At 38.5% G+C, this 21114-nt stretch overlaps 1 protein-coding gene across 4 annotated transcripts in view; it reads left to right on the forward strand.

Moving 5' to 3' along the window:
- The first annotated feature begins 1423 nt into the window (after window positions 1-1423).
- The window catches only part of LOC107873180 (signal recognition particle 14 kDa protein-like), a 22760-nt gene continuing 3069 nt past the window's right edge, over window positions 1424-21114 (forward strand). The window contains exons 1-5 of one of the 4 annotated variants that reach the window (XM_047414865.1): window positions 1424-2211; window positions 2354-2430; window positions 2552-2661; window positions 3464-3508; window positions 10213-10536. In XM_047414865.1, coding sequence (XP_047270821.1) covers window positions 2382-2430; window positions 2552-2661; window positions 3464-3508; window positions 10213-10383 — 375 coding nt within the window. In that variant the 5' untranslated portion in view covers window positions 1424-2211; window positions 2354-2381 and the 3' untranslated portion in view covers window positions 10384-10536. Of the gene's footprint in view, window positions 2212-2353; window positions 2431-2551; window positions 2662-3460; window positions 3509-10212; window positions 10537-21114 lie in introns of those variants that run through there. The other 3 variants (XM_047414864.1, XM_047414866.1, XM_016719927.2) reach the window with 3 other exon arrangements.

The raw sequence follows: 21114 nt of genomic DNA on the forward strand, positions 1-21114 counted from the left end.
GTTTATCAATATGCTAGATATATATATATACATATATATATAGAGGGAGAGATAGATAACCTTATATTCTAGTCTAGTCATTATTTCAATTTATTTTGTCCCCATACTTTGCTAATTTTATTATTGGTCCATTCACACAACAAACAGGAAGGGTGTATTCGTATGGAGAAAAATATTTTCTCATGACTAATATTTTTGTATTTTCTCATGTTGCTTTGACTTAAAGTTTTGAAAAATATTTTCTCTTGAAAAATAAGTTCATTTGAACCAAGAAAAATGACTTCTTTAATGAAAGTAGGAAAAATAAGTTGTAATATCTCATACCACTCAATTTTTATCCCTCCCATCCCTTGGCCCTCACCCCCCCCCCCCCTACCTTAGAAAAAAAAATTTTCTTACTAACCCTCCCCCCTCCCCCCCCCCCCCCCCCCTTAAAAAAAGAACTTAAGACTTTCACCAACCCAACCCCTGCCAAAACCACCCACACCCCCAGAAAGAATTTTTCCTACTCGGATACCTATCTCACCCCCTCACTTGCATTTTTTTTTTTATTTTGTGGTAGATATTAATATCTCATAAAAGGAAAGAGGCAAGAGAAGTAGGCAGCTCTCCGTCAACATGTCTGCTTTTTTTGTCTGCTTCATCAGTTGCTTGCTCCGTAATTTTATTATATCATTTCTAATTAATTATTATAAGTCATTTATATATTAAAAATTTTAGTAATATTTAATAAAAATAAAATAAACATTTATGACATATCTGCTTCAGCTATTTTAATTGTAACTTTATTAAATATCACCCCTTATTAATTATTATAAATTATTTAAGTATTAAAAAATTAATAATAGTTGATAAAAAAGGTAAAATAGATATAAATGATAAGTTAACTCTTCATGTTTTAAATTAACTTGACTTTTTATATGAGGTCCACTTAAAAAAAAAAATTCTAAGTATTTTTTATAGTAATTTTGATATATTAGTTCTAATTAGTTATTGTGAGTTATTAAGATATGTCTGTTTCGTTGCTTCAATCGTGACTTTACTATATCACTCATAATTAATTATTATGTCATCTAAGCACTATGTTTCTTAATTTGAAATAAAAGAAAAAATAATTATAAATCACAATAATTTAAAACTTAAATTATTTAAAAAGTGTAATTGACTATTAATGCCACAAAAATTTGAACAAAGAGAACAATATATGTTATTTGAAAATTACATAAAAAGTACTATAAACTACAATAGTTAACAGTTTAAAATATCTAAAAAAAAATTTGTTATATATTTTTTAAAAATGTGTGTAATATTATAAATTATAATAATTAAAATAAATTAAAAAAATATTTGTTGGGTAACTAGTAATATACAAAAGCGTAAAAAAAACATAATGTTTGTTTAATTTCCTTTTTATTTGTTTGTTTTCCCCTATCTTGTCCTTGGCGTTTGTTTAACCCATATAACCTCGCGTCTTTTCTGTATCCTCTTCGTCACTCTGTGTTTCTGGGGTTTGCTGCTGTTGAGATTTATATTTATACAAAACATAAAGGGCTTCGAACATGGTTAACCCCAACTTCAATCTATCAAAATCAATTGATCGTTTTGAATCAAATCGGGAAATAAAACAATGTCTTTGTATAAAGAATTCTCTACTAGATTTTCTGATTGAATTGTTTTCTCTTTCTAAGAATTATGGGTTTCTGTAGATTATGAAATTAATGCAAAATTCTTCGCATTCTTGATTCGTTAGGTATTGTACTGCACCTTAAGCAGGAGGGATTCAACGTCTACTCGATATATAAAATATAATTTTGACAAGGCCCCTCAGCCTATCAGTACCTAGCTCCGATAGGAGTGGGGATGGGGGTGGGGTAGGGTGATGGAACCCTTTCCCATTTAGCATTACATTCAGTTGCTGCTGTGGTGCGTGCCTAGGAGAGTACGTAGCAATGAATTCTATCTGTAGGGTTTTTGAATTTATGGAATCTTATATATTTACTCGTGTTATCAACTACCTTTAATGGATAAGGAAGAAGGTTTATGTGGGTTGATAGCCAGAGTAGAAATAGGCATAATTCCTGAATTCTCTAACTCTACACATTGAATTCATCCTCCCATGCACTCCTGAGAATACACTCTGTCAACCTATCTTATCTCATCCTCTATCGGGGTGGCACTGGCAATGTGAACGTTATTTCAAATAATCACATGGTAGAGCTCAATGTGCTTCCTATTTGTGTATAGAAAATCATATGGCATTTTTGCTTGTTTTAGGGAGTTTGAAAGAATGGCTTTGTCCATATTTTTAGTATAACATAAGTTGACAATTATTGATGTGAATTGAATTTGTCAGGTACGGTTACAGCCAGAACCATTTCTCAATGAAGCGAACTACTGGGCATGGTTCCGTTTGGGTTACTCTCAAACACTGTGAGTTTGCCCCTTCATTGGTTTTTCTGTATTTTGTGCTCTGCATTCTCTTCATGATTGATTCACAGTAGAGCTGTATATTGAAACACTGATTGAGCAATCTTGTCCTTTGTATCTGCAGCTTCTGATAAATCTAAAGCCCAACGGAATAAGATGAAGACAGCTGGGAAAAATATTGAATTTAAGTGCCTCATCCGAGCAACTGGTGGTAAAAAGAATATTTCCATAATGGTAATCACAGTAGCAAGTTCCTTTCTTATTCTTTTCCATTGCTCAGTCTTGTTGGTTGGATTGTGGTTATGCCTTCTTTGCAAGTCTTGCCATTTTCCCCTTTCCTTTTGCTTTGTTGGGTTCTATGTTCTCTGGTAGGAACATTTAAGAGTGTTAGTTTGTTGTATGAATTAACTCTTGGCATAAGTTTAAAATGTTAGATAGATTCTAGCTCCTGGACTTTATCTTTGATATTGAGAGCAACAAATTTCAAAAAAATGATGGTAACCTTGTAGTGCAAAGACAATGATAGTTGCGGTCCTTGTTTACTTGACTGATTACTAATAGTTAACGTATGTGCTTGTAATACAACTAAGGCACCCCTTTTGCTTCCTCGTATGAAACAAAAACACTATATTATTCCAGAGGCACTTTCCTTGCTGCCCTACTTCGATCTCCTTCCCCTTCTATCTGAAATGGTGTCCAGCTTAAAGAAGTGAGCTGGAAGGAGAAAGAAAAGAAGTAAAGGACCATGGAAAAACTGGATATTGATTGAGCATTACTTGGTGGAGTTCTATTTTCACATATTTGGTAACGTATAGTTAATAGTATTTATATCCAGAAGTGATTCTATACTTCTGGTTAAGGAAATCTTATACATCTCCCCTTACTATTAACTAAAAAGACAGGCATAGACTAGAATCTGCAGGTGTTTCTAGCATCTAATTCAACAGCAAAAAATGTTAGGAAAATAGTGTTTGGTGGAATGAGATAATCGCCACCTTATTTTGATTATGGTTTGGCTCAAGTTTTTCTGAAGCAGGTGGTGGTGGAGATACATGGGCGACTTCACATGGGGTTTGAATTGGTACGTGCTAGTAACAAAATCAATGATCTGAAGGATCTACTTATTTGTGTGTTCAGGTAAAACTAATGTTGGAAATCCCGATGACTCTCAATGTGAAGGCTTATGCCTTCCCTGTTTGACTGCAGAACTTGATCCACCAAGACCTCAGTCTTAAGTAAAATTGCCTATTGGATATGCATGTCAGGTGGTATTGTGTAAAGATCGATGGAGTTAGTAAATGCACAATCATTGCATGAACCATCTTTCCTTTCAGTTTGACCATGATGTTGTTTTCTTTCTTTCGAGGCACCTAATCATTTGTTAAAAATGACATTCACATCAAGCACATCAATTTTTCTTACTTCTGTAGATTATGTGAATCTCTTGCGTATCAAAATATAATGTTAGTTCCAGATAACTTTTTCTAATGCTCTTTGTTTTAATTTAAGCACTTGCTAGCAGCTGCCATCTTTCCAGTAGAATTAGTCACTTTATCTGCATAACAAGTTAACAACTGTCTCCATTATGGATATTCACAATAATCTATATAGAAAGCTTCCTTTTCCTTTTTGGAGTTCTCCATCATATCCTTAATCCTGCTTGTGTGGATCAAATTGCTGATCTTGATGGTGCTCAAGAACAAAGAGACCTAAATGAGGAAGAAGTGATCCTAAAAGTTAGTCAGTCCATAGACTTAGAAGATATTACAAAAAATGAGAAGATTGCATGAAGGCAGTTTTATGGTTAAACAGGGAGAGAAAAATTTCTCAATTTTTTCAATGACTTTCTAGTGACTGACAAACTGATTGTTTACTGAATACTGGTGAAAGAACCAACACCATTAAAGGGGGAATATTAGCCTTCGATTTGTCCTTGTATGTTGAACTTGAGGATTGGAGGCAAGAGTTTAACTATATGAATTGCCCTACTATGCTTTATGTAGATGAAGCACATGGTAGGAGGAACTTTGAAGAATAGGAGGTACATGGGAGTGTTTATTCTTGTGCATTAGATAAAGTTGTAGGGCCAGATGGATACACTATTTGATTCTTTATTCTTATTGGGATATTCGTGAGCTCGATTTTTTTTCCTAGTGCATACTAAAGCAGAATAGACTGATCAGACGACATGCGCATAAGAGACATAGATTGTATTTCACGTCGATAGAAATCAAGGGAACATCATGAACACGGACGAACTTTCACTCCCAAGAGTATTTGGAAAGAGCTTTAATGCCACATATGTAGCTCTAATTCCTAAAAATGTTGGAGTTATGGAACTGAAGGATTTTAGGCTTTTTAAGTGCTAATAGGATGTGTGTACAAGTTCTTCTTCAAAGTGTTAACAGAGGTTAAAGAAGGTAATTTGCAGCGGGGTTGATGAATATCAAATGACCTTTATCAAAGAATGACAAATATTGGATGGAATGGCCATGGAAACTATTCTGGAAGATCAAAGTCCCTCATAAGGTGTCATGCTTCACATGGTTGTTGATCAGAAAGGCATGTTTAACCCATGAAGTGGTACAAAGAAGAGGTATACGTATTTGCTCAAGGTGTTATATGTGTGAAAAAGAGGCAGAGCTGAATAACCACTTATTCCTTCACTGCAACACAGCTGTAAATCTGTGGGACATGTTCTTATGTATACTTGGGGTTAGTTGGGTAGTTCCTAGAACTACTTTAGACATGATGAAACAATAGGAAGGAGTGGGTAAAAGAAGATCAAAAGAGGATTGGTGGAAATGTATTCCATCCTGCATCTGGTGGTCACTTTAGATGGAAAGGAATAAAAGATCCCATGATGGACGAGCTAGCAGCATAGAGAAGATCAAGATGAAAAGTCTGAGTTTGCTATATTTTTGGTGTAAATAAGATATTGATGGGGAGGTAGAAAGTCTAGTGGATTTCATAGGACAATTGTAAATTTTCTTGGAGGGGGGGGGGGGGGTTGTAAACCTCTCCTCATCAGGCTCATCTGATGAGTTTTTTGGTGTGAATACAAAGTTACCTTTATCAAAAAAAATAATGACAAATAATGGATGCTATTATGAAAACTAATGAATATGTAGATCCTAAGAAACTAAGAATCTGGTTCAAACTATTTATTGCAAAAGCATTTGATCATGTGAACTGGAATTAAAGCATAAAATTCTTGAAGACATAGGGAAGTAAGTGGATTAGATGGGAGTCTATTTTGCTTAAGTAATGTGAGGCTCTCCATCTTGATGAATGACTCACCTGTAGGTTTTCTCTCTCATAAGAGTGGATCGAGGCAATGTAATCCTCTTTTTTCTTTTCTCTTCACTATGACTATGGAAACATGCTAAAGATGGAAAATCAAAATGGGTGGATATTCAAAGTACTTGTTAGAATATGAGTAGATAGGAATAGCATAGATCCTACTTGGAAAAGGATTGTAATGTAGTGTCCTATTTGGAAAAGGAATAGAAGGTAGTGTTTATAAAAAGGGTCTCAGTGTAATAATGTAGTTATAATAATTCAATAATATTCTTCACTTATATTTTTCACATGGTATCAGAGCCTTTACGATCTTGGTCGAGAATCAAAGAACTTTCACTGCCAGTGAGTGGCTATAACCCATATATGTTGCCTGTTTGGCCAATGATCATGTTACCAAAAGATTAGGCCATCCTGCTTTTTTCTGGTGACTACTTTCTCATATCTTTGCATAGCACCATGCATCTTGTTGGTGACTATGCTTTCATATCTATTTTTCATAGCACCGTGCATCTTTCATGTGACTACTTTCTCAGATTTGATTTGCGTAGCACCGTGCATCTTTTCGGACTACTTTGTTGTACCTGAGTTGCATAGCACCGTGCATCTTTTCGGACTAATTTTTTGTACTTGAGTTGCATAACACCGTGCATCTTTTTGGTGACTCCTCGGATCTAATTTGCATAGTTTCGTGTGTCTTTCTGGTGACTCCTCAAATCTGATTTATGTAGGGTCGTGCCATTATTTTCTAAGCTACTCATATAACTTTTCTTTTTCAGTAGGTTCGTGCTGTCATTTTGATCCTACCATATAATTTCTCTTTTTTAGTAGTGTCATATTATCATTCCGACCCTACCCATATTATTTTTCCTTTTCAGCAGGTCATGTCATTTCGACCCTACCCATATAATTTTCTCTTTCTTGGTAAGGTCGTGTTATTATTCCGACCCTATCCATATAATTTTTTCCCAGATTGTGACCACTTTTCAGCCATCAAATCTAATAATCCTACACTTTAGCATGTTTCGACCAGATTTTTGGTGACTTTCTTGTTCAAGATCTACTCATCTCTTGATTTTGAGATGACCCGTATATTTTATACCTGTTTTCGACAATTTTCCAGCAATAGAACGACTTTCCGGTGACGTTTACTACTTTTCCAACCATTTTTTTCAGTTTGTTCCTTTTCAACTGTGGTCTCCCAAGCGTCTAGAGAAGTCCTTACTAGTTTGTTGCGGATATCTTCACCAAGTCTCTCACTGATCCATGTATTAATTACATCCATAACAAGCTTGGTACATGTTTTGTATGCACCATCTTGAGGAGTGTTAGAATATGAGTAGATAGGAATAGCATATAGAATACTACTTAGAAAAGGATTGTAATGTAGTGTCCTATTTAGAAAGGAATTAGAATAAAGTGTCTATAAATAGGGTCTCAGTGTAATTAATGTAGTTACAATAATTCAATAATATTCTTCACCTATATTTCTCATAGTACTCAACAATGACAGGAGCAATATGGAGATTATACATCTTCTGTATGCCGATGACCCTTTGATCTTTTGAGATGCAACTGTTGACAAAATATATTTGATGTTGATCTTGTCTATCTTTGACGGAGTTTCTTGCCTACATCTGAAATTGGGGAAAATTTTGTTGTACTCAATAAATGACACGGTAAACATTTACCTTTTAGCAGTGTCTTTGGGATGTGAAATTGGCTCTTTATGAACAAGCTACCTTGTATTACCTCTGGAAGCTATGAACAAGGCTCAGGAGATGGAATGGGGAGCTAAAAAGATGTGAGAAGAAATTGGCCTGGTGGAAGAGTCTGTACAGATCTCTAGGAGGAAGGTTGATCTTGGTCAAAAATATGCTTTTCTCTCTCCCCACTTGCATGTCTCTTTTACCTCTACTGGCAAATCTGAAGAGAATTTATTCCTTAGAAGGAACTTTATATGGAGAGGAGAGACAATAGAAACAAAATATGCTTACATTTGGTGAAAAATGAAATCGGGTGGGTGGGGGGTTAGGTATAAGGAACACAAGACAACATATGATTCTTCTAATAAAATGGCTTACATTTGGTGAAATGAAATCGGGTGGGTGGGGGATTTGGTATAAGGAACACAAGACAACGTATGATTCTTCAAATAAAATGGTTGTGGAGTTTCTTAAGGAAGGATCAAGCTTTATGGAGAAGGGTTGTTTGTGAAAAATTTGGGGTTGAAGAATATTAGGGCTAAAAATTGTGTACTCCACTTATGGAGTTAGTATATGAAGTCTATCAAGCTCATCTGGCCAACTTTTATTAATAATGTAAGGATTAAGGTGGAATGGTTTGAAAACCGCTTTTTGGAATGACAATTGGATTGGACTGCCACCTAATGAAGTTTCTCTAGACATCCTCACTTTAGAGCTGTAGCTGAAGTGTGGAGCTATGTTTTAGAAAATTTCTCAATAATTGGGAAATCAGCAGATTCTTGTGGAGTTAGTGTATGGGATTTGTTTGAACACCTCCTTCTGCAATAACAATTGGATAGGACATGGCCCACTGGATGAAGTTTTTCTAGACATCCTCAGGTTACAGCTGCAGCTGAACTATGGCACGGACTGCGTACATTCTACCCTATCTAGACCTCACTTTGTGGGAATATATAGGGTTTGGTGTTGTTGCTGATGTTGTAATTGGGAAATCAGAAGGCTTGCTGAATTCCTTAAACTCTTGGAGAACATTAAGGGCACTACTCAACTAAAAGATAAGTTGATTTGGGAGAAGGGCAATAAAAAGCATACTTATGCAGACCAAATTACACAGCCGATTGTTGGGATTGGACACATATATGGGAGGTTAAGATACCCTTCAAGGTGACATTTGGCTGGTGGTAAATGATGAAGTTCTGACACAAGAAACTTAATGGAAAAAGGGGTATGCAGCTCTAAGCTAATAAGGGGTTGTTTGGTAGAGTGTATTGAAATGTTAATGCATGCATTAGTTTAATGTGTATTAGTAGTACCTTGTTTGGTATACCTTTTTACCCTATGTATAACTAATGCAAGCATTAGTTATACACTCTATTATGTATTGAGGTGTGTATTACTAATACCTCAAAATCCATGGTAATGCAATGGATCTAATGCATGCATTAACATGCTTAAAGACCCTATTACCCTTCAAAAAATTTTCCGCATCCTTTCCAACATATATCTTGAGGGTATTATGTAAAAAAAAATTTTTTTTTAGAAATTATGTAATTCATGTTTTTTTAATACATCGAACCAAATACTAAATAAGAAAAATACAAGCATAACTAACACAAACATTACTAATACACTATATTTTGCATTATTCTTATACACTCTACCAAACGACCCCTAAGTGTTTCATGTGTTGCTTCCTATGTGAGAAAGAAGCTGAAATAAACAGCCACCTATTTTTGCATTGTCAAGTCATTGATAGACTAGAGAGCAATTTCAGAAAATAAATGGTATGGATTCTGCCCAAATCAAGTGGACAATTACTAACCATCTGCAATTATCCTGGACGCATTTTGAGGCAGAAGAAGTGGTGCAGTTTGGTCACAACATGCATTTGGCGGTGTTGGAGTAAAAGAAACTTGATATGCTTTGAAGACACCGCTAACACTGGGCAAAAGATTAAGATGAATTGTATATTTTATTTCACTTTTGGTGTAAATAATGATTGTCGGGGATGTAGACCTACAAGACTATTTTTTTCTGTCTTGTAATTATGTTATCCTCGTCGCACCATCTTTTATGCTAATGATTTATAATATTATTACTTAACTCAAAACAGGGCTTCTGTTGTTGCTGCCACGTGAAATATTTCTGGGAATTGATCCTTCTTGGAAGAGAACTAACCTTTTAGCCATTACTTTAGTGCTCTCTTCCACTATTGCTAAATATAGTATTCAACTCCAACTAAACATCTTAAATACCTTCTAGTAGAACACCATTATATAAAATATGGACAGTGGAAGTACAAGATATTTATTCTTGCAGTTGAGCAAGCTCACATGTTTTGCTTGTTTTTATGTTTATAGTATGCACATGTGTGTTTGTTCGTTCACTTGTTCTTTTTTGTTTCTTTTGGATGCAATATGATGGTAGTAGGTGGCACTGGGGATCAGAATCCTTGGCGACAAATTGCCAAGGCCCATAGGGGAAGAATAGAGGTTGGAATGGGAGAGCCTGGAGTGTGATGGTGATCTGTGTTTTTCAGTTGATTTTAACATGGAATTTGTGATGTGAAAAAACATGGTTAAGACCATCAACTTCCCCAAATATAAACATTGCTAAGATCGTCAAGCTTTCACTGCTAAAAATAGCATGAAAGTTGTTCAGTTCATCTCTTCAGTTCATATTTTGGGTTTCTCTAAGGTTCTCTTGATGAGCCAGTTGTATTTTAATTTCTCTAGAAATTACTGTTTAGGTGTTCCTGACTTCCTGGTGGACATTTCAGGTGGCACTTCAACACATCATAGGATATATTTGTGGTGCTCAAAGCATTTGCCAGCTGGAGCCTTTTTCACACTTTTGTTCTGAATTTTGCTCACCTGTACATGCAATACTCTTTGATTTGTTACTTCTTGAAATTGATAAACTGATAGGGTTTTCCACATGTATGACATGAAGTTTGGGCTGAAACAATCTGTCATGTGTCTAAGAATATTTAGTCCCTTTAGTATGGCATTTTGTCTGGTATGTCCTAGACCTTTCCAGTTTTCCTTCTTGAATGCCTCTCCACATATCCTATAATGTACAAGTATACCAAGTTCAATTTTCCTTACCTTGTCTTTCTTCATCTTATTTGTATTCATGTCTTGCTTGTTGCTCTTTTTGATAGGGTAAATTCTTTCATTAATGATTAGAGAAATCCTGTATACCAAAAAAGAAGAGAACTGTAACGCCCCGATTTTCTGAACCGGAACGGTACACGATGCTTATGACCCTGAGGAACCACAAGCTAATCCAAGATTGATATCTGTACCTGTATACTTCAATTCATGACATAATAATGCGGAAAACATGCATAATAGACCATAAGGTTCAACTGAAATAATATAACATCCATATGGGCTAAAAATACCCAAAACAACTAAAAATTGAATCTAAAAGCTAAATCTGAGCGTAAATCCGAAAGCCTTTAAGTACTGTCTGAAATAAGGAGATGAAGGAACATTTCTCCAACTAACTTCGTAAACTGATAACTGGCTAAAATAATAATGAATAAATCCAATCATATTGTCCTCGAATGAAGAGGACTCACTGAATCTCTGCGACTGGAAAGGCTATGGCTACTGTCGATCTGGAGCTCGTGTCTTTGAACCTATGGTGTAACATGAAAAGAAAGCACCATAGTGCAAATGCGTCAGTACGAGGGGATGTACTGAGTATACGAGTGAGGTAGGCTAAATATAAATAGGGTTTGCATGCATGAACAATGCTAACTGACTGATTGATATGAACGTAAGAGTGCAAACATACATACATAGTAGCTAAGATCATGAGTACGTAATGGCTAAATCTGTAAGCTAATACATGGTTGGAAACGTAGTTCTGATAACATGGATGACTGTATCTGACAGCCCTGAATCTGGTTGAACTCTCTGAGTTCCATGCTATAATTGAATTTGACTGTATCTAACAGTCCTAGTATACTGATATCTGAAGAACTGTCTGATTTCTTTTACTGAGACTGATACTGAAACTGTGGGAGGTAGTTGTTTAACCGACATGCCCTATATGTGCCATTATGGCTAAGATGGGGTCCAATCTCTGCCCTGACTGGAAGGGTGTCAATACCGCGCCACTGGTAAGGACTACATGTGAGCAACCCTCATATAACAGGTAACTCTAGTGAGAAAGGTGGGAACCCTCATATAACAAGTTAAGTCACCTCATCTACCCTCATATAACAGGCTGCGATGTCTCAACCTATGCTGGCTACATAGTTGTGGAACGCAAGGATGACTGCTAAGAATCACACCCTCATATACAGGTGAGTTCTCATCCTTAGGTTCACTCGGTGCTAACTCCTACTCCCATCTGAAGAGACTAAACATGATTCAACTGACTGTGCATGGATAGATTAACTGACTTTTATTGACTGATGGAGTAGTACTATTATCTGAGAGTTAACTGGGATCATGAGATTTCTGAGGTTTCCTGAGTCACATGACTGACTGAGTTCTATAGATTATAGCTTTACTGAGATTATCATGACAACATGACATGACTCTAGGCACACAACTATGTTTTTCGGGTACGAATACCCCCAGGACTCGATAAAAGGAAACTGACACACATGACATAACTTGATCACAAGATTGGAGTCCACAATTCGCTATATCATAAGTAGGGGATAGTATACTTCATGTATTTAATCAACACCTCAAACATAGTAGGGAAAGCATGGATATAATTCATATGTCCATCATCATACATACTTCATGCCATCGCCATAAGAATACATAAATAACATGGACATTCATATTGAAGTGTATCACTAACATGGACTTGTCATTTAGATATCATGAAATCATGTAAATATGAACTTCTAACGTCCTAGGCATTTTATCAAACACCGTACATGCATTCTTTAAGGCATAGGTGGATTTCATACTTGCATTAGTTCAACCCACCCAAAGTTCATGATTTTCAACCAACAATCACATATATTTCATGACAAACATCCTTAGATATCATCTTGAAACTTGAACAACAATCATCAACGTGTACATGCTTATATCACCACAAAAGTTTACAAAATAATATTTAAAAGCATGGTTCTTGAACTCTATGAACGAATTGAATCCATAGATGAACACTACACATACCTTAGAAAGGAAACCTTGATGATTTGCTGGAGAGTTCTTAGATTTGAGAAACTTAATTCTCAATTATCTTGGATAAAGGCTTGAATCTTTCTTTTGAGAGATTAGTTTGATGGAAACCCTAATCTTGTGGTTGAGATCGTAAGAGAGGGTTTTTAAGATGCTTAACTGAAGAAAAATGGGAAAAATTACGCCTCTTTAGAGTTATAAGTCGTGGGAAGTGAAGGGAAAAGACCAAAATACCTTAATGAAATAAGTTTTCAGTTGCTGAAAATAATAGCTGACGACATTTCTGACAAGGCGTCAAAAATATGGTAAGCCGTCAAAAATGTCGTCACACAAAAGCTAGAATTGATGGCTTCTGCCTAAGTCTGACGACCTTCGTGGTAGGGCGTCACAAATGTGGTAAGCTACCACGAATGTCGTCACACAGGAGCTGGTTTCTACCTAAGGCTGACGACCTTCGTGGTAGGGCGTCACAAATGTGGTAAGCTACCACGAATGTCATCACACAGGAGCTGGATTCTGCCTAAGGCTGACGAACTTCGTGGTAGGGCGTAACAAATGTGGTAGGCTACCACGATTGTCGTCACACTGTTTCCAGCCTGACATGCTGGAGTAAAATAGGAATAACTCTTTGCTCCGATATCGGATTTAGACGAAATTGGTATCTTTGGAAAGCTCATTCTGTTATCTATCTGCTGATAATGAGGTCAAAAATTCTAAGTATAATGAGAGATATGCTCGTTTGAAGTTTACTATACAAATATTCTTCTTAAGAATTCAATCGGTAAGAAATGTTTTGATTCGTCTGATAGCTGGGAGTTATTTGAAGCCTTAATATACATCTAACCTACTCATAAAACTATAAAATAACCATGATGTAATATGCATGAGCTTGGTACATGGCTCTAATATTGGTTTGGATTTTTTAAGGTATTACAATATCTCCTCCTTGGAAACATTTGTCCTCGAATGATGACTGCTTGAGAGGGGAGAAAAGATAAACGACGCATACACTGATCATGCTTAACTGGCACATGATTTTAGGACTGAATTGAATTCTAAACTGAATATAGCCCAACTGAACATGCATATCTGATGCATAACTGATAAGCTGAACTCATGAATGCATGATAAGCTATGCACTGATACTCGATACCAATTTTATACTGGAATTTTGAACATGTAACTGAATAAGGTTAAGAAAAATGGCTACCTCGAGCTAAGTTTGAATTGGCGGAGAAAAGATGAGGGTACTTGGTTCGCATGTCTGCTTCTGCTTCTTAAGTAGCTCCCTCCACGGACTGATTCCGCCAAAGAACCTTGACTAGAAGGACTTTTTTGTTCCTCAGCCTACGAGTCTGATAGTCGAGGATTTCGACTGGAATTCTTTATAAGAGAGGCTATTCTGAAGTTCAATGCTCTGAATAGGGACTACAACTGTTGGGTCACCTATGCACTTCTTGAGCAAAGAGACATGAAAGAATGGATGGACTGAGGCTAGATCTGAAGGCAACTCAAGCTCATAGGCTACCTTGCCGAAGTGACTGAGAATCCTAAAGGGACCGACATATCGGGGACTGAGTTTTCCCTTTTTGCCGAATCTCTTCACTCCCTTCATGGGAGAGACTTTGAGATAGACATAGTCAACGACCTCGAATTCGAGATCCTTTCTACGAACATCCGCATAAGACTTCTGTCGGCTCTGAGCAGCTCAGAGTCTTTCTCTGATTAACTGAACTTTCTCTAAGGCATCGAATACTAAGTCACGCCCTATGACTGCGGTCTCACTAACTTCGAACCAACCGATCGGAGACCTACATCTCCTACCATAGAGAGCTTCGAATGGAGCCATCTGAATACTACCCATAGACAGTCTACTGAGTGCGTCGGCCACTACATTGGCCTTGCCAGGATGATAAAGACCAAAATACCCTTATGAAATAAGTTTCCAATTACTGAAAATAATAGCTGACGATATTTGTGACAAGGCATAAAAAATGTAGTAAGCCGTCAAAAATGTCGTCACACAAAAGCTGGAATTGATGGTTTCTGCCTAAGTCTGACGACCTTCGTGGTAGGGCGTCACAAATGTGGTAAGCTACCACGAATGTCGTCACACAGGAGCTGGTTTCTTACTAAGCTGGCGACCTTGGTGGTAGGGCATCACAAATGTGGTAAGCTACCACGAATGTCGTCACATAGGAGCTGGATTCTGCCTAAGGCTGACGACCTTCGTGGTAGGGTGTCACAAATGTGGTAGGCTATCACGAATGTCGTCACACTGTTTCCAGCCTGACATGCTGGAGTAAAATAGGAATAACTCTTTGCTCCGATATCGGATTTAGGCGAAATTGGTATCGTTGGAAAACTAATTCTGTTATCTATCTGCTGATAGGTCATGAGGTCAAAAATTCCAAGTATAATGAGAGATATCCTCGTTTGTAGTTTACTATACCAATATTCTTCTCAAGAATTCAATCGGTAAGGAATGTTTTAATTAGTCTGATAGCTGGGAGTTATTTGAAGCCTTAATATACATCTAACCTACTCATAAAACTATAAAATAACCATGATGTAATATGCATGAGCTTGGTACATGGCTCTAATATTGGTTTGGATTTTTTGGGGTATTACAATATCTCCCCCTTGGAAACATTCATCCTCGAATGATGACTGCTTGAGAGGGGAGAAAAGATAAACGACGGATACACTGATCATGCTCAACTGGCACATGATTTTAGGACTGAATTGAATTCTAAACTGAATATAACCCAACTGAACATGCATATCTGATGCATGACTGATAAGCTGAACTCATGAATACATGATAAGCTATGCACTAATACTTGATACCAATTTTATACTGGAATTTTAAATATGTAACTGAATAAGCTTAAGGAAAATGGTTACCTCGAGCTAAGTCTGAATTAGCGGAGAAAAGATGAGGGTACTTGGTTCGCATGTCTGCTTCTGCTTCCCAAGTAGCTCTCTCCACGGACTGATTTCGCCAAAGAACCTTGACTAGAAGGACTTCTTTGTTCCTCGGCCTACGAGTCTGATAGTCGAGGATTTCGACTGGAATCTCTTTATAAGAGAGGCTATTCTGAATGTCAACGCTCTAAATAGGGACTACAACTGTTGGGTCACCTATGTACTTCTTGAGCAAAGAGACATGGAAGACTGGATGAACTGAGGCTAGATCTGAAGGCAACTCGAGCTCATAGGCTACCTTGCCGAAGTGACTGAGAACCCTGAAGGGACCGACATATCGGGGACTAAGTTTTCCCTTCTTGCCGAATCTCTTTACTCCCTTCATGGGAGGGATCTTGAGATAGACATAGTTATCGACCTCAAATTCAAGATCCTTTCTACGAACATCCGCATAAGACTTCTGTCAGCTTTGAGCAGCCCGGAGTCTTTCTCTGATTAACTGAACTTTCTCTAAGGCATCGAATACTAAGTCAGGCCCTATGACTGCGATCTCACTAACTTCGAACCAACTGATCGGAGACCTACTTCTCCTACCATAGAGAGCTTCGAATGGAGCCATCTGAATACTTGAGTGACAGCGGTTGTTGTATACAAACTCAATCAAAGGAAAGTGGTCATCCCGGCTTCCCTTGAAATCAATTGCACACGCTCTTAGCATATCTTCTAGGGTTTGAATCGTCCTTTCTGCTCTACCATCTATCTGAGGATGAAATGCTGTACTGAGATGAACTTAGGTACCAAGACCCTTTTGGAACGCTTTCCAGAAGTGAGAGGTGAACTGGGTACCTCTGTCTGAGATGATAGATAGTGGAACACCGTGTAATCTGACCAACTCCCTGATATAGAGTTTGGCATAATCCTCGGCTGAGTAAGAGGTACGAACTGGAACGAAATGAGCTGACTTGGTCATTCTTTCTGCAATGACCCAAACTGAATCATGCTGATGACGTTTCTAGGCAAATCTGTCACGAAGTCCATGTTCACTTCTTCCCACTTCCAAGTAGGAATAGTGACTCCTGCATGGAACCACTAGGTTTCTGATGCTCTATCTTAACCTGCTGACATGTAGAGCACTTAGCCACAAACTCTGCAACATCCCTCTTCATCCCACTCCACCAATAGATCTCCCGCAAGTTGCAGTACATCTTAGTGGCCCCTGGATGAATAGAGTATCGCGCACTATGCGTTTCTGCAAGAATTCGCTGCCTCAAGTCATCTACACCGGGAACACACAAACGACCCTGACAATGAAGAACACCATCTCCCCCTGGGAGAAAACCTCTACTTCCTGACTCTGAACTGACTCTTTTAGCTTGACAAGGCTAGGATCCCTGTCTTGCTTCTCTTTCACCTCAAAAACTAGAGATGACTCTGAACTATTCTAAACACATACACCACTCTCTAAAGAGTCGACTAAGCAAATGCCTAGTCTGGCAAGCTGATGAATCTCCTGAGCTAATTTCTTCTTACTATCCTCAACATGGGAAACACTACCCATGGACATTCTACTGAGTGCGTCGGCCACTAAATTGGCCTTGCCAGGATGATAAAGGACACTCATGTCATAATCTTTCAAGAGTTCTAACCACCTTCTCTGACGAAGATTGAGATCTTTCTAGGAAAAGACATACTGAAGGCTCTTATGATATGTGAAGACGTCTACATAAACACCGTATAGATAATGCCACCAAATCTTTAAGGCAAAGAGAACTGCTGCTAATTCAAGGCCATGAGTAGGATAATTCTTCTCATGAGGCTTTAACTGTCTGGAGGCGGAGGCTATGACTCTACCATGCTGCATGAGGACACAACCTAAACCTACTCTGGATGCATCACAATATACGACGAATCCATCGGAACCGTCGAGAAGTGCTAAAACTAGAGCTGAGGTGAGTCGAGTCTTCAACTCCTGAAAACTCTTCTCGCAAGGTTCTGACCACTAAAACTTGACCTTCTTCTGAGTTAATATGGACATAGGAGATGCAATAAAAGAAAATCCCTCGAAAAATTGTCGGTAATAGCCAGCCAAACCTAAGAAACTCCTGATATTTGATGGAGAGACAGGGCGAGGCCAGTTTCTTATCGCTTCGATTTTCTGAGGATCTACTCTAATGCCATCAACGGAAACAATATGGCCAAGGAATGCTACTGATCTTAGCCAAAATTTGTACTTACTGAACTTGGTGAACAACCGGTGATCCCTGAGAGTCTGAAGAACAATTATGAGATGGTCTGAATGATCACGCTCTGTGCGAGAATAGACCAGAATATCATCTATGAAGACTATGACGAATGTGTCCAAGTAATGCTTAAACACCCGGTTCATCAAGTCCATGAAAGTTGCAAGGGTATTGGTAAGACCAAATGACATGACTAGAAATTCAAAGTGACCATACTGAGTACGAAAAATTGTCTTCGAAATGTCACATTCTCTAACTTTGAGCTGATGATAGCCTGACCTGAGGTCTATTTTGGAGAAATAATTGGCATCCTGAAGTTGGTCAAACAAGTCGTCTATCTTAGGCAGCGGATACCTATTCTTGGCCGTGACTTTGTTGAGCTGACGGTAATCAATACACATTCTGAGAGAACCGTCTTTCTTGCGCACGAATAAGACTAGCGCACCTCATAGGGATACACTGGGCCTGATGAATCCCTTATCTAAGAGATCCTTCAACTGATCTTTCAGTTCCTTGAGTTTTACTGGTGCCATTCTGTATGGCGAAATAGAATTAGGCTGAGTATCTGGGAGAAGGTATATGCCGAAGTCTATTTCCCTTTTAGGAGGAATGCCTGATAGATCTTCGGGAAAGACGTCTGAATATTCATTAACCACTGGGACTGATTCGAGACTGGGAGATTCGGAACTGGAATCCTTAACATGCACAAGATGATACACACACCCCTTAGAAATTATTTTTCTTGCTCGAAGGTAGGAAACAAGCTAACCCTTGAAAGACGATATGCTACCCTTCCACTCTAGGACGGGCTCATTCGGGAACTGAAACTGAACTATCTTATTTCTGCAGTCGACTATGGCATAGCAGGAATGAAGCCAATCCATGCCGAGAATGACATCAAAATCAGTCATCTCTAACTCGACTAAATCTGCTGACGTGGATTTTTTTTGAAATATCATAATCGGGCAGTTCCTGTATACCCGTCGAGCTGTGATGGTTTTACCCACTGGGGTAGAGATTGAAAAGGGCTCTGCTAAAATTTCGGGACTGATTTCGAAATCGCCTGCTATGTATAAAGTGACAAAAGACAAGGATGTACCTGGGTCTAGCAAAGCAGAAACATGAACATTGAAAATCTATAACGTACCAGTAACGACGTCAAGAGAATTTTCCTGATCCTGTCAGGTCTGAAGAGCATAGAGTCTATTTGGGTGTTGCCCGCTAGTAGCACTGGAAGTGGCACCCTGCAAGTTCGGGTGACCGGACTGAGCTGTGAAACGATTCTGCTGACCTTGAGGACCTGGCTGAGGACAGTCCCTAACTCTGTGGCCTGACTTGCCACTATCAAAACAAATGCCTTGACCCGTTCTACACACCCTGATGGTGCTTACCGCAGGTCTGACATTGAGGATAAGTGCAGGCACTGCTAACACTGCTAACACTGGTCTGAGATTTAGAGCCTAGTGCTCTGCCTCTGTTGTCGTCCCTGAACTTCGGCACTGGGGCACTAACGGAGGAAGGGGCTGGAACTGCTGACTTAAGATGAAACTACAAACGATTTCCTCCCTCTGATTTGGGCTGAGCAAAACTGAAACTGCCTGCTCTTGCTCTCTTGTTCTACCTCTCCCTAGTCTTAACCTCTTGCTCCTCTATCTGTTGAGCGTGGGTCATGAGCTGGCTAAAGTTATATCACTGTTCATCATCGCAGACCTACACTCATTTACTACGCTATCATTCACCCCTGACACGAACTTGCTCATCTTAGCCCTGTTGTCTGCAACTACATGAGGGGCATATTTGGCTAGCTGAGTAAATCTTAGAGAATACTCTCTAGCTGTCATATTTCCCTGCCTGAGATTGATGAACTCAAGAACTTTGGCCTCTCTCAGCTCTTGGGGAAAGAATCTGTCTAAGAAAGCCGTGACAAATTCTTCCCACTCAACAGGACCTGTATCCCCTAACCTTTCTACTAACCACTGTTTGTACCAAGTGTGAGCGATATCATACTATTGGTATGCGGCTAACTCGGCACTCTGAGAAGAAGTGACTCCTATGATATCATGACCTTCTGAACTTGGTCAATGAATTCCTGAGGATCCTCGTCTGGCTTAGACCCAAAGAAGGACGGAGGGTTCATTCGGGTGAAGTCCCGAATCCTAGCTGCTGCTGAATTGGCCACTGGGTTAGCCGAAACGACTGCTGGTCGTTCATTCTGGGCAGCTACAGACTGAGCAAGAGCGGTAAATGCGGTCCTAAACTCTGCATGAGAAACATGTTCGCCCAAAGGATCTTCGGGCTGAGGAGCTGGCTGATTTCTTCTCTTTGGAGGCATGTTTCTGAAATAAGAGAAGATCGGATTAGACTGAGAGACTGACTTGAAATTATGCTTACTAGCACGACATGAATATTGAAGAAAGGGAACTGTTCCTAAAACATCTCATAGCCTCCTGTACATAAATGTGGCGCGCAACACATCAATGTACAAGACTCTGCTAGATGCGGCTTTCAGACTTCATAGGACTTTATTGAACCTTAGGCTCTGATACCAAGTTTGTAACACCCCGATTTTCTGAATCGGAATGCTACACGGTGCTTATAACCCTGAGGGACCACAAGATAACCCATGACTGATATCTGTACCTGTATACTTCAATTCATGACATAATGCGAAAAACATGCAAATAGGTCATAAGGTTCAATTGAAATAATATAACATCCATATGGGCGAAAAATACCCAAAACAACTGAAAAATGAATCTGAAAGCTAAATCTGAGCATAAATTCGAAAGCCTTTTAAGTACTGTCTGAAATAAGGAGTTGAATGAACATGTCTCTAACTAACTTCGTAAACTGATAACTGGCTAAAATAATAATGAATAAATCCAATCATGTTGTCCTCGAATGAAGAGGACTCACTGAATCTCTGCGACTGGAAATGCTATGGCTATTGCCGATCTGGAGCTCGTGTCTCTGAACCTATGGTGTAACATGAAAAGAAAGCACCACAGTGCAAATGCGTCAGTACGAAGGGATGTACTGAGTATACGAGTGAGATAGGCTAAATCTAAACAGGGTTTGCATGCATGAACAATGCTAACTGACTGACTAATATGAACGTAAGAGTGCAAACATACATACATAGTAACTAAGATCGTGAGTACGTAATGGCTAAATCTGTACGCTAATACATGGCTGGAACCGTAGTTCTGATAACATGGATAACTGTATCTGACAGCCCTGAATCTGGTTGAATTCTCTGAGTTCCGTGCTATAACTGAATTTGATCATATCTAACAGTCTTGGTATACTGATATCTGAAGAACTGTCTGAGTTCTTTTACTGAGACTGATA

Source organism: Capsicum annuum, chromosome 6 (assembly GCF_002878395.1).
Source record: "Capsicum annuum cultivar UCD-10X-F1 chromosome 6, UCD10Xv1.1, whole genome shotgun sequence".
Lineage (NCBI taxonomy): Eukaryota > Viridiplantae > Streptophyta > Magnoliopsida > Solanales > Solanaceae > Capsicum > Capsicum annuum.